The sequence below is a fragment of the Neovison vison genome, chromosome 5, assembly GCF_020171115.1.
Source record: "Neovison vison isolate M4711 chromosome 5, ASM_NN_V1, whole genome shotgun sequence".
Classification (NCBI taxonomy): Eukaryota; Metazoa; Chordata; class Mammalia; order Carnivora; family Mustelidae; genus Neogale; species Neogale vison.
Window position 1 is genome coordinate 47,252,162 of NC_058095.1, and position 13,044 is coordinate 47,265,205.

Below are 13,044 nucleotides of genomic sequence, written 5' to 3' on the forward strand. Positions count from 1 at the left end.
TAAAAGAAAAGGGGGCGATTTTTGCCCTAAAGGTTCCTTAGCACAGTCACCCTTTTTCTGCCTGTTCCCATACTGCTGCCCATAGATACCCAGAGAGCTAGCTGGGATTGTGATCTGGCTTGGGAAGGACGCTTTGTCCAGTAGATGATACACACCAGGTCAAAGCCACAATGCTAAGATCATTGCATTCCCATCAAGTTCTTCCTGATGGGGTGTGAGAGTTCTCATTAGATCACCCACCCTGAAATACCCCCAGAGAATCACGATAATTAGTTCCTGAGTCTTCTTTTTTATTTTCTGCTTTGTTTGCTTTAAAAGTTTTCTCGATGCAGCGCTCTGATGATATCCGAATGTCTAACTAGAGACACACGAAGAAGGCAAAATCATTATCATTTGATTTCTCTTTGAAATCTTCTGGTTCGGAGAGTAACTAAAATAGAGACCCTGGGATTCGGGTACACTAATCCCCACATAGCTTTCACCGTCAGCTGCATTAAATGCTCAGGCACACATAGGATGTCTGCATATAGGATGCTGAACAGATGTGCCTGTGGAAGTTCAAAGAGGAAAAATACCACTTTTTCAGGGAAACAAGAGAATAAGACTAGGGAAGTACTATCAGAAGAGGTCAAGTTCTCAGCCACTCAAGGTCTGTAGCTCAGAAGTGGCTTTCAACAGCTATTTCTGGAAAGTATTTGGTTATCCGTTTAAGTTTCAGAAGTTTGGGCTCAGTCCTTCATCCATGTATGGCTTCCTCTGGATTCCACTGATACTCTCCTGAAGATGGATAAGAGCTGAGGTGAAGACAGCTGGTGTCTCAACACGGCTGTGAAATAGGCTCAGAAATGTAATTCCCTCTAGTTGAGGCTCATGGCATTTTTTTCTAATTTTCCCCCCAGGCTCTCTTTGCCCCTCTTCCTATCATGCTCAGTCCCGTTACTCATCCTGGCTTCTGCACTGCCCACTTCCTCCTTGTTCTCTTAGTTAAAGCTTATTCTCCCCTCCCTCCCCTTTTTTTTCTTATTTCATGTTACCAATCTTAATATTAAAATTATAAATATACAGCAGAACAGAAATTACCATTTGTGGTTTAGGTGGAAATGATTTATCCACCAAATATTCACTCCCATATTGTCTTCTTAGACCACAAGTCCCATTAGGCGAGAAGTGGTTTCAGTTCAGCTTCACAAATACTTATCGGGCACCTACTGTGTGTGCTAGGCCCCAGGGAATACAGGGAGAACTAATGAATAATGATTCTATTGCCCTCTGAAAGGGACCCTAGTTTCCACCAGCAGCTGTTCTTCAGGCTTCAAGAAATTAAATAATTAGCACCAAACTCCTTAGCCTTTACTGTGGAATATTTTAGGGAAGGATCTTTCTTAACCCCCTATCAATTCAACAGTTACTTCAAGTACACCCTAGCCCTGATGGCTCTCAGCTGTCGGCGTGTCCCAGTTGCTGCTCAGTCTTCTTACTCTCCTTACCGAGACAGCTGCGGTGCAAACACTGCCCGTCCCACTAGGTGCACAGCTGTACTGGGTTCTTCTCGTTCCCCCATTTCGATCTAGGTGCTATGACGTCTGTTCACTGAGTTTTGTCCACAGTTCATGTCTCTTCTATGAGTGCAAGATCTACTTTTACCCTCTCTTCGCTTTCTAGACCATCCTCCCTACTGCCTTCTACCTAGACCCACAGCTACATTCCTTTTCCCAGAGGTGGCCCTTTTCCATTTCCTTGTTCATAGTAGCTCTACCTAGTAACTAAGGTCTTACGTAAACCTAAGCGAAGAGGCAAGACTAGAGAGTATTGGAGAAAAGTTTCAGGGCCTCTGGGAACCCTATAGAAAATATAAGAACACCCCATAGAAAATGGTATTAGAGCACAGGAGAAGGAGTATATAATTCTACAGAAGGAAAATAGATTCCGAGAAGATGTGACATTTGAATGGAGTCTTAAAGAAGCATGCCCTACTTGGAAAATGGAAAGACAGGAAGAGGAACTCCCAAGCAGGAAACATGGATGAGCAAAGCTCTGCGATATGAAGTACATGGCATGTTCCAGAAGGCAGTCTGTCCCTTACTGTTGCTGGAGTATCAGGAGGTATGGGGGCTGGAAGAAAATGAAACTGGGGGCGCCTGGGTGGCTCAGTGGGTTAAGCCGCTGCCATCGGCTCAGGTCATGATCTCAGGGTCCTAGGATCAAGTCCCGCATCGGGCTCTCTGCTCAGCAGGGAGCCTGCTTCCCTCTCTCTCTCTCTGCCTGCCTCTCCATCTACTTGTGATTTCTCTCTGTCAAATAAATAAATAAAATCTTTAAAAAAAAAATGAAACTGGAAAGTAGCTGTGACCAAAGTATTTTATTTATTTTTTTTTTTCCATAAGGTTTCTGTTAAGGCTAGAGAGCTTGAGTTTCATCCTGTAAGTAATGGGGAACTATTAAAAGCTTTAAGCAGGAATGTGACATGACCACATCTATGTTTCAGAAAAGTGATTTCTGGCTACAGTATGGTAGACAGGAAGAAAGTAAACCAATTAAAAAAAAAAAAAAGTGATTCCAAACCCCCAAAAAAGTGATTCCAAACCCAGGCAAGTCTCTTTTCTTTTGCTTTTCTTTTCTCCATGTTCCTATCACAGTCCAGTGGAGTAGTAAATGAATAGATTTGGAAATGATATTTTATCATTCATTTTAGAGAAATGCCTTCGAGTAACACATCTATAATGGTGATCTGCCGCAGGACAAGGAGGGAATACAGTGATCCTTCAACGTTTGTAAACAGACAATGCGGCATTTTACATCCTCTCCACCTCCTTATGGCTGTCATAGGGCCATTTGGGCATTGCCGCCCGGATTGGTACCCGGATTCTCACTTTGCACGGTTGCTGTTTACCATGGGTTGGCTGCTGAAGAAGCTTCAGGTAGCTTGGGTCTTTGTGGCTCAGTATTAAGGATGGATTCCTAGGATAACAATAAAGCTGAGGGGGCTGGGTTACAGATACGCATAATTAATAAAATCAGAAGACACGGGCGCCTGGGTGGCTCAGTGGGTTAAACCTCTGCCTTCAGCTCAGGTCCTGATCTCAGGGTCCTGGAATCGAACCCCGCATTGGGCTCTCTGCTCAGCAGGGAGCCTGCTTCCCCCTCTCTCTCTGCCTGCCTCTCTGCGTTCTTGTGATCTCTGTCTGTCAAATAAATAAAAATCTTTAAAAAAATAAAATTAAATTAAGAAATCAGAAGACACTAGAGGCTTTCTAGGTTTAAACAGTTTGTGTGGAGATCACATGAATTCTTAGCCTTTTTCTCACCATATCACATGTCTACCAATATTTATGTGCTCAACCAACCCACTTCCTGTGGAACACCCACAATTTTGAAGAAATACCAATTTTATCCAAGGAAATAAGGCACTGGGGGAATTCTTGATTGTCACAATTGTAACAGTGCACCTGATGTGTTTAGTACCATAGACTCTAGCATGAGTAAGATACGCTCTAAATTATTTTTCATTGACTTTTTCCCTTAAGAAAGCATATCAGAATGCAGATGAATGGTATTATTAGGAAAAATGTTGACTCCGTTCTCATTCTAAAAGTAAATTATTCAAAATCTCTGCCCTTTAGACGAACACCTCCAACTGATCAAAAACACCAGTGTGTCATGATGCCATGATTGAGAATCAGTGGATTATTATTCTGAGTTAGTCATTCTTTACAGCGAAATATTTACACAGAAGATGCTTCTGATTATTATTACCGTTCATTTAATTGCTAGAAATAGCTTGTTGACATTGGAAGGGCTTTTTTCTAATACTTTCACTTCTTATAAGTAAGCTTCCACTGAAGTGAAGATGTAGAGAAGAGCATCGCCCAAGACCACAGGCCTCTTAGAGGATTAGTGTGGTGCCTTTCTGTAGGAACAAGAAGGCTCTTCACCCTCCATGAATATTCCTGGTTTCTATGTTACCTTACAGCTTGGCATTATTGGTGGAATGTTTTGTGAAAAGAAAACCAATTTTGGATATTTAGCATAAAAATCTTTCTTTTTTTCTTTTTTGAGGGAGAGAGAGTGTGAGCAGGGGTGTGGGGGGAGAGGGTAAATGAAAGAGAGAATCCCAAGCCGACTCCATGCTCAGTGTGGAGCCCGACACAGGACTCGATCTCACGACCCCAGGATCACCACCTGAGTCAGATGTTTAACTGACTGAGCCACCCAGGCACCCCCAAATCCCCTTTCTTTTTAAACCAAATCCTCTTCTTTAAAGAGTAGACAAGTCACATTCAAGATTTCTGCGTGAGCCCTGCACTGGAGGAGGGCTTCATTCTCCTAGTTACAACTCTCACCTCAGGAGACACCTTCCAAACCTTGGTGGCCAAGCACCGGCTGGGAGAGCTCCAGCTCGCTTCCTTCCGCGTTTTCTTAACCTGTGTATCCTTTGCTCACATTCTCGTATGTTCTTTTATTTTGCTGTGTACTGTGTATCTGTTGACCTCTCAGACTTTACACAGACTTGCCTAGGAGGCGACTCTACAGATGAGTCAGCCAGGACACTAAAAAGTAAAAAAGGAATATAGTACCTTAAAATAATTTGATGACACCAGCCACTAGAATAACCACCTCTGTTCCTTTCCCCCTACTTAAATGGGTCTCCTTGTGTGGGAGCGTGAGGTGGGAAGATGCTATCATTCCTCAGGTGTCTCAACCCAGGCTCAGGGTAGTGAAAAGAGCATAGATAGGCTCTTCAGCTGGGCAGCGTTCAGCAAGGTTGGCAATCTTGCTGAGCCTCAGTTTCCTGGTCTGTAAAGTGGAGCTGATAATAATACATACTTCATAGGGCCGCTGTGAAGCTCAAATGAGATATAAACATGCTTTATAAATTGCAGATTAAGGGAAGCCTGGGTGGCTCAGTTGGTTAAGCATCCGACTCTTGATTTTAGCTCAGAGTCCTCCGATCGAGCCCCATGTTGTCCTCTGCGCTCAGAGCAGAGTCTGCTTGTCTCTCCCCTCCTCCTGCCCCTCCCCCAGCTTGGTATCTCTCACTCTCTCTCTCTGATATCAAATCAATAAATAAATCTTTTCTTAAATGCAGATTCAGGGTTGCCTAGGTGGCTCAGTGGGTTAAAGCCTCTGCCTTCAGCTCAGGTCATGATCCCAGATTCCTGGGATCGAGCCCCGAATCAGGCTCTCTGCTCAGTGGGGAGCCTGCTTCCCCCCTCTTTTTCTCTGCCTGCCTCTCTGCCTACTTGTGGTCTCTGTCAAATAAATAAATAAAATATTTTTAAAAATAAATGCAGATTTAAAACTTAGGGGTTTTTTTCATTTTTATTAAAGCGTATTAATTTTAATTATTTTGTTCATCAGTTATCTGCTTTTTTTCTTAGTACTTCTCATTGGCCTAGAATCTCTCACAAATTTTCTTTATCCTCAGTGTAACATGATTTCTTCTACAGATTTTTACGCTGTCTGGACTGTTACCCTAATTAACAGGTTTTTATTTTTTAAAGATTTTGCTTTATTTATTTATTTGACAGAGAGCGATCACAAGTAGGCAGAGAGGCAGGCAGAGGAGGTGGGAAAGCAGACTCCCCGCTGAGCAGAGAGCCTGATGTGGGGCTCGACCCCAGGACCCTGAGATCATGACCTGAGCTGAAGGCAGAGGTTTAGCCCACTGAGCCACCCAGGTGCCCCCTGTTAAGGAGTTTATTAAAGAAGGCCACAGAAACCAAATGCAAAGGAGATTTAGGACCAGTGACCACGAGACAGGAAACGACTACCCTCCCAACCCTCCCTGCGATATTCTTCCCCTGCGTATGTTTGAGGCATTGTGAAGTATGTGTCTGTTGCTTGTCTACAAATGCACATATACCAGCAAACTATGAGTGGATTGGAAATGCAGATGGTGCTTTACCATCCCCAGCCTTCAAATACTAAATTTTCTCCAACATCATCCACTCAACGCCCCAGGGCTCTCATCATGGGTACTGCAAGGGGAGAACCTGGTAACCTTCACCCTGCCTGAAATTCACTTCTTGTAGCTATCAGTCTCTAAGCTGGAGTTTGGTCCCTTTCCCAAACGATTGAAAAGAACTTAAATTGAAAGGAAAAGCAAGGATGAGAGAGGTCCACAGCTCATGGGACATGTGGGGGTTAACAAAAGATGTTTTTTTAAAAAAATCATTGATTTTCATTTCAGGTTGGTTTAACAAGAAACCAAGCCAGCTGCCCATAATGAAAGTTCACGGGCATCTGGTTGGTTTTGCAGGGGGCTGCAGCCTTTTTGCAGTGAAATGGTGTGGCCTCTTGTGCTGTTAGCCTTGTGCTGCGGTGTTACCAAGTGATTTCTCCAATTCTCTTTTCTCAGTGGGCTAGAACGCAGCTGATTAAATAGGCCGTGACTCACATAAGCTCCCGTGTCTTTTTTATTGACTGCTTTATGGAAATGTATCACACTCTAAAGGGTCCCCATTGTTGTTGCGGTGCACAGCTGACTGTGGAGTCCTGTTTAGCGCTGAGAGATGGAATCCTACTCTGTCGTTTTTTACTACAGAGTTGGGTGTGGGTGGGAAACAAGGGTTTAAAGGCATCTGGATGAGGAGAGAAAGATGTCTGAGAATTTCTTTTATCTTCATCTGCCATGAAAGTTGGGTGGCCATCACTTCTAGGTAACACTTCTCTACTGATCTTATCTTTATAGCCCCACATCCTTCAGCTAAGTGAATCTTTTCTTTATATGGGCTATTCTGGGAGATTTAGTTAAGTGCCGTGGTAGAGAGAGATTATGACACGAATGTAATTCTGTTTTGTGCTGATACAATGTGATACACCCTTAGGTTTATCCAAGAAGGCCATTTATTCCCAATAAATCTAAATCATTTCTATTTTTTCATTAAGACGGTGATATCTTTTTTTCAGGTAATGGGCAAAAAGCCTTGATTATTTTTTAAAAATTGTATCCTTAAATATAAATGTTTTTGCCTTAAAATAGCAACTCATGCCATTATTTGCGGCTTCTTCCTATTTTTATTATCATCCTGCAGAGCATTTACATACTTTCTCTCAGGCATTAAGAAGCTCTGCAGATCTGTTCATTTGCCAGAGGTGTGGACTCGAGCACAGAAGGCCCCTCCTGTCTCATCCACCCCAGGACCATGGCTGACGTGGTGCGTCCTCAGGTTCACTGGTTCTTGATCAGTAGGACTCCGAGCAGACACTGAGAGAGGAGACAGCTGGATTGCCACAATGGCTTCCCATCTTGGTTTTTCTGGATTTGTCTGATAGATCATGGAGCTAATGAAATGGAGCTCGGCGTCAACATACACTGAGAACGATTCTGTTATTATACTCACCACACAGTGCCTTGTACTGAAGACCATCACTAGAATCGAGATTGATTTGATTCGATTTCCTAATTTTTTTTATTTTCAAATAAAATTTTCAAACTTCACCTATCATCCCATTTTCCCCACTGCCCATAAGGGGAACCAGGCAAGAGAGTTCATCAGTAGCGATCCCTTCTCATAAGAAAGCAACATAACACATCTTGCTAAAAACGCAGCGCATTAAAATACCGCATTTCTAGCTCTGGTACTCTTCAGAATCTATTGGTGAATAACCAAGAGAGAAAATTCAGCAACTCATTCCCTGCCCAATTTTAGCAAACTAAGTGTGACTCTTCGGGAGAGAAGCTGGTGAAGAGGCTGACCCCTAGTTTCCTAGAATTCGTGACTTAGAGTTCAAACATCTCGGCAGCATTGTGTCTTTGTTTTCTTGGTGGTGGCATTCTTGGGTTTCGGTTGGTGGGGAGAGAAAAGCCTCATGCTGATAATGTACTGAAAGTAAATGAAATTAAATAAGCGAAGCACTGCTCATCTCTACTTCCTTCCCCCCTGGGTAATTCAATTCAAACTCTCTCTCTGATGGCAGCTCGCAGGGACTGTCTCTGTCACCCCGCTGGGGCCTGGAGTCTTAACATCTAAATAAAAGTTTCACTCAAGCATTTTTTATGCTCCTGCCAGCAGGATCAGTGAGCTGGTGTGGGCACATTAATGTAATATTCATACTCACAGACTCTCCCCGCACACGAGGCAATGTCTTCCCATTTTCATAATTATAGATGTTCCATAAAATGGCATTTAGATCTGCATTTAAAAAAAAGGAGGCTTGGGTTCTAATAGAACGTTTAACACGTCTTTTATGATTCAGACTCTCGGCATCTTTAACAAGAAGCTGTGTCTCTAAGTTTAACAAGACCTTAGGAAAGGAAAAAGGAAAAGGACAAAACTGGAGGAAGGGATGGATCCTCCAAGCTTAGGAGATCCTGTTCTTCTCATTCCCTTCCGTCTTTCTGTTAATTTTTAGGCCTCTAGGAGCACTTTTTGACAGAGCTGCAGAGAGGACGGGGTCTCCTGCAAAGGACCTTCCTTCTGAGCCATGCCGGGTCCCTGAAACCCAGCCACTCCGCCTTGAGGGGTTCAGTTTGTCTTTTCTTGGAGAGCGTTTTCAGAGAGGCATTGGAATTTTCTGAGGGCTGGGAGGAATGAAAGGATCCTAGACAAATGAACTTCCCTTTGCCGCTGTTCATCTCCCGTGTGCACCCTGAGACCCATCTGGGAGGATTTATAGCAGCCACAGAGTTTGCTCACTGTAGAACACGCAGATGAAAGTAGTCCGGGAACAAGGAAGTTGACAGTAAGGACGAATAGAAAGAATCAGGCACTTTGACACACGAAAAAAGAAAAACTCTTTGGATCTCCATGTTTAAAACTAATTTCAAAACCGCTTAGAAGGAAAAGGTAAAATATGAGTTGCATTTTCAACTGTCTGAAAATGTGATTTTTAAACAAGAAATGTTTTAAACAAGAAGTAAGTGCCAGCTCATAGCCACCCCTGAATACAAGTGTTAGTTATTGTAGATTTTAAAAAAAAAATTGAGCAATTGACAAAACAATGATTTCACCCAAAATCTCAAGGTATTGTATAGGTTACCCAGGTGATTTGTATGAGGTTGTGCCTTAATTTGGTTTGTGTTCTATTTTGATTTCTAAATCTATTAAGGGAAACCAAAAGAGCTTTGGTTTTGGAGACTAAAAAGAACAAACATTAGGATTCTGCTAGGCCACTCCCTTCATTTCTCCTAATTCACCTGGCTGGCTCTGTCAGAAGAGCACGCAATTCTTGATCTCAGGGTCATGTGTTCGAGTCCCTTGTTGGGTATAGAGATTACTAAAACAATAAAACAGACTTTAAAAAGAAAGAAATATGGACTTGTATTTTTTTTCTCAGTCTCATGGACTTGTATTTTTTTTTTAAGATTTTATTTATTTATTTGACAGAGATACAGCGAGAGTAAGAACACGAGCAGAGGAAGTGGGAGAGGGAAAAGCAGGCTTCCTGCCAAGCAGGGAACCCGATGCGGGGCTCGAACCCAGGACCCTGGGATCATGACGTAAGCCAAAGGCAGACTCTTAACGACTGAGCCACCCAGGCGCCCCTGGACTTGTATTTTTTAAAGGGTTTTTTTATTGTTTGCCGTTCTTGTTCCATTTTATTTTTTGAGGAGTTCATTCCTTCCCATTTGTCCTTGACCCCTCCCTTCTGTAAAATAAGTGTAAACCTCAGTAGTGAACAATGGATGAGGATCCTCACTTCTCAATAAATTTGTACATAACGAAGCTGACTGGAAGTCAAGGATGTTAGCAGCATACATTTGAAGGCCGATGCCAGGTCCAGAGTCCTCTCTCAGTAAAGGCTCCAACCGTTCTTAGACCCTTTCTCATAGTTGGACAAAACCAGGACGTGGCACTTACTACCAGTTCAGCTTGCATAGCCCTTCTCTGTGCAAATTTAATAAAATTTATGTTCACGAGGTAGTTTTCTGTTTTGTTGTTTTCTCTTTTTTTCTTTTTTCTTTTTTTAAGGATGAGTGTGAGCTTCTTACTATCACAGAGGTGGCTGCATTTATGGTGAACTCTATCACTCATTAAGCTTTTCTCTGCTGTTAGCTATTCATTTGACTTTTGATTGTCTCAATGTGGATTATTGCATTTGGAGCTTATACCCACAGCAAATTCTTAATTCTCTGGAGTCCTTTTCTTGCCAATCAGTACATATTTCAGCTATTTCTTCTTGCACAAACTAAGGTAGGTTTCGATCATTATACGTGATTTTGACATTAGATATAATTAGGAAGAAAGAAAATTTGCTTTCTCCCCCCGGTCATATAAAAATTGTTTTATTTTTGTGTTTTGTTTAAGCAACTGCCCTTCTGTGCCCCCTTCATTAATGTGGATTATCGAAAGGAGCCTAAATAAAGGGAAATCTTGTCAGGTTTCAACAAAGCATCCTGTTGTTGTTCCTTTTAGGAGTGGAAGACCTCCTAAAAGGAGCTCAAGAGCTTGATAACATCATCAAGCAAGGATACTTGGAGAAGAAAAGCAAAGGTACTGACCAGACCCACAGGTCTCAGAACATTCCAGGAAGGGAAGGGAAATGAGGGGAAAGAGGGCTAACACAGCAGGTGCTTTTTCTATACCCAGTTCTGTGCTCAGGAGGGGGAAGGCCCAAAGGAAGGCAGGAGAGGAAAAGAAGCCTGGTGTGTGTGCATAGGCTGAAGAGAGATGCCCCAGACTCTTCAGGCCACTGTGAGCTCCCTCGGGATAAGAACTGGTTCTGCTTTGCTCACCTGGTACACAACAGGTGCTTAATAAACACTTGTTGAGTGAATGAGTGATGATATTCTTGTTCTCATCTCTCAGTGTGTTCCCATAGAGTAAAACTATGTTGCCAAGAGTGTAATTTTGCATCCTGTGTGAAGCAACCCAACTCCTGACCTGTCATTCACTGGATTAAAGTCGATCCTGCTACCCTAGTAAGCCTGGGGTCCCAGGGTTAGCTCTCAAATGCAAACTGCCTTCGTTCAACCAAAGCCGTTCTCATGCCCCCGGCCTGGAGCATCAGCTTGGTTTGCTAAAAGGCACCACATGAAAGTATCATAGAGCATTTGAAAAGTACTAGACAAGATTAGAACCCGAAAGCTATAAAGGAAGATAGATAGCGGGACAGCCGTGAGGGGTCAGAACAGGCAAACCCTGTTTAGAATCTGGACCTTTAAGTGAGCGAGCCCTCTGGACTCTGAGTCAATATGGGATAGCCTGCGGGAGTGCAAGGGAGGGTTTTACAGTCCATTAACCTAGGAAATAAAACAATAACACACTGGACTGTGTGTTGGACTTTACAGACTCGTCAGTGGCTGTAGTTACCTGAATTTATGTCCCTTACTGCTGTTCCGTCTAGATCACAGTTTCTTCGGATCGGAGTGGCAGAAGCGGTGGTGTGTTGTCAGCAGAGGCCTCTTCTACTACTACGCTAATGAGAAAAGTAAGTGTTCTTCATTTGCACAGCAGCATCTCACTCCTGGATGCAAGCACTTCGTAAATTCTCAAGCACTTAGGTCTCAAGATAGTAGTCTTTAACTAACACCCATAAAGGGACATGCTTGGGAAAGAAAAAGGCTTGGGTAAGTAACACCTTGCCCATCCCCAAAAACTCAGCTGCCAATTCAGAAATAATTTCCCCTTTAAACACTAGGATCGTGTGGTCAGCATATCAAAAGGTTGTCTCTGGGACGCCTGGGTAGCTCAGGTGGTTAAGCATCTGACTCTTGGTTTCAGCTCAGGTCATGATCTCATGGGTCATGGTCTCATGGGTCATGGGATCAAGCCCCAGGTCGGGTTCTGCACACAGCCAGGAGTCTGCTTGAAAGTTCTCTCCCTCTGCCCCTCCCCCCACTCACGTGCAAGCACATGCTTGCGCTTTCTCTCAAATAAATAAATCTTTTAACAAATAAAATGAAATGTTAAAAAAGTTTTCTTTTATTATGACTAATAACATAATATTATCAAGGTTGAACACCTTGGCATTCTTTTTCTTTTTTAAGAGTCTCAAACTGTCAGGGCACCTGGGTGGCTCAGTGGGTTAAGTCTCTGCCTTCGGCTCAGGTCATGATATCAGAGTCCTGGGATCAAGTCCCACATCGGGCTCTCTGCTCAGCAGGGAGCCTGCTTCCCCCTCTCTCTCTGCCTGCCTCTCTGTCTACTTTTGATCTCGCTCTCTGTCAAATAAATAAATAAAATCTTTTTTTAAAAAAGAATCTCAAACTCTTTATAGACGTTGATAATATCATTAAAATATTTTTTAAAAATCTGAGAAGGATTTGAACAGGTTACTGACAGCCCAGAAATAGAACCCCTGGGCTCAAACTCTCTAAGAATGTGCTCTCAACTTTACCCTACTGAGTACCGGGAGGTAGTCCAGTGGACATCCCTAGAGCCATGGAATGTTGAGACCCAAATGTTTGCTGTGCCCAAGAGACACCCTCCAGCCAGATGGCAGCAGCAGTGAAATGTTGACTCAGGCCAGAGGCAGCTTCTTAATGAGCCACCACTGAGTCCATCAAGCACAACCCTCAGATGCTATCCCTAGAAGACCTCCTGTCCGTGCTTAACAGTCACTGAGTTTGTGAGAAGGAACAGGATACAAGCACAAATTGGAGGCAGCCACAATTAAATACAAGTTAAAAACCATCATTGTAAGTGAATACAAACTTTCAACAAGGAACCCTCCTGCATACTCTAACTAGCCCCAGGAATAATTCTACGGAGCAAGCAAGAAAGAAAAGCAATGCATCAGTTCTTGTGGGGGCTTTCTTCAGGCTCTGCCCCGCTTGGCATTAGAGGCCAGTGACTCCAATAAACCCTTCTTTTTCCTTCCAATCATGCTCTGTTTCCCCCCTCTTCCTTCCTTCCCAGGACTATGCATCTCCCAATGCCCAGATACCCAGTCCCAGGGAATAATGAGATATCTACCCAATGGCCTTCAGATTTCCTGTTCCTTTGTTATTAAGGTAGCAGAAAGAATTGCAGCTTTGCTAAATGACTTGGCCTCCTTACGATTTGCCCTTGGGCTTCAAGGCAGTTGGCTCACCCTGCCTTTCTGCCAGCCACAGGTATCACTGACTTCATCTTGGATTCACCCTCTTACATTCCCCAG

General features: G+C 43.2%; 1 protein-coding gene across 1 annotated transcript in view; it reads left to right on the forward strand.

Moving 5' to 3' along the window:
• The window catches only part of SKAP1 (src kinase associated phosphoprotein 1), a 268,220-nt gene that overhangs the window by 208,354 nt on the left and 46,822 nt on the right, over positions 1-13,044 (forward strand). The window contains exons 5-6 of the mRNA XM_044250249.1: positions 10,359-10,436; positions 11,290-11,373. Coding sequence (XP_044106184.1) covers positions 10,359-10,436; positions 11,290-11,373 — 162 coding nt within the window. The remainder of the gene's footprint in view (positions 1-10,358; positions 10,437-11,289; positions 11,374-13,044) is intronic.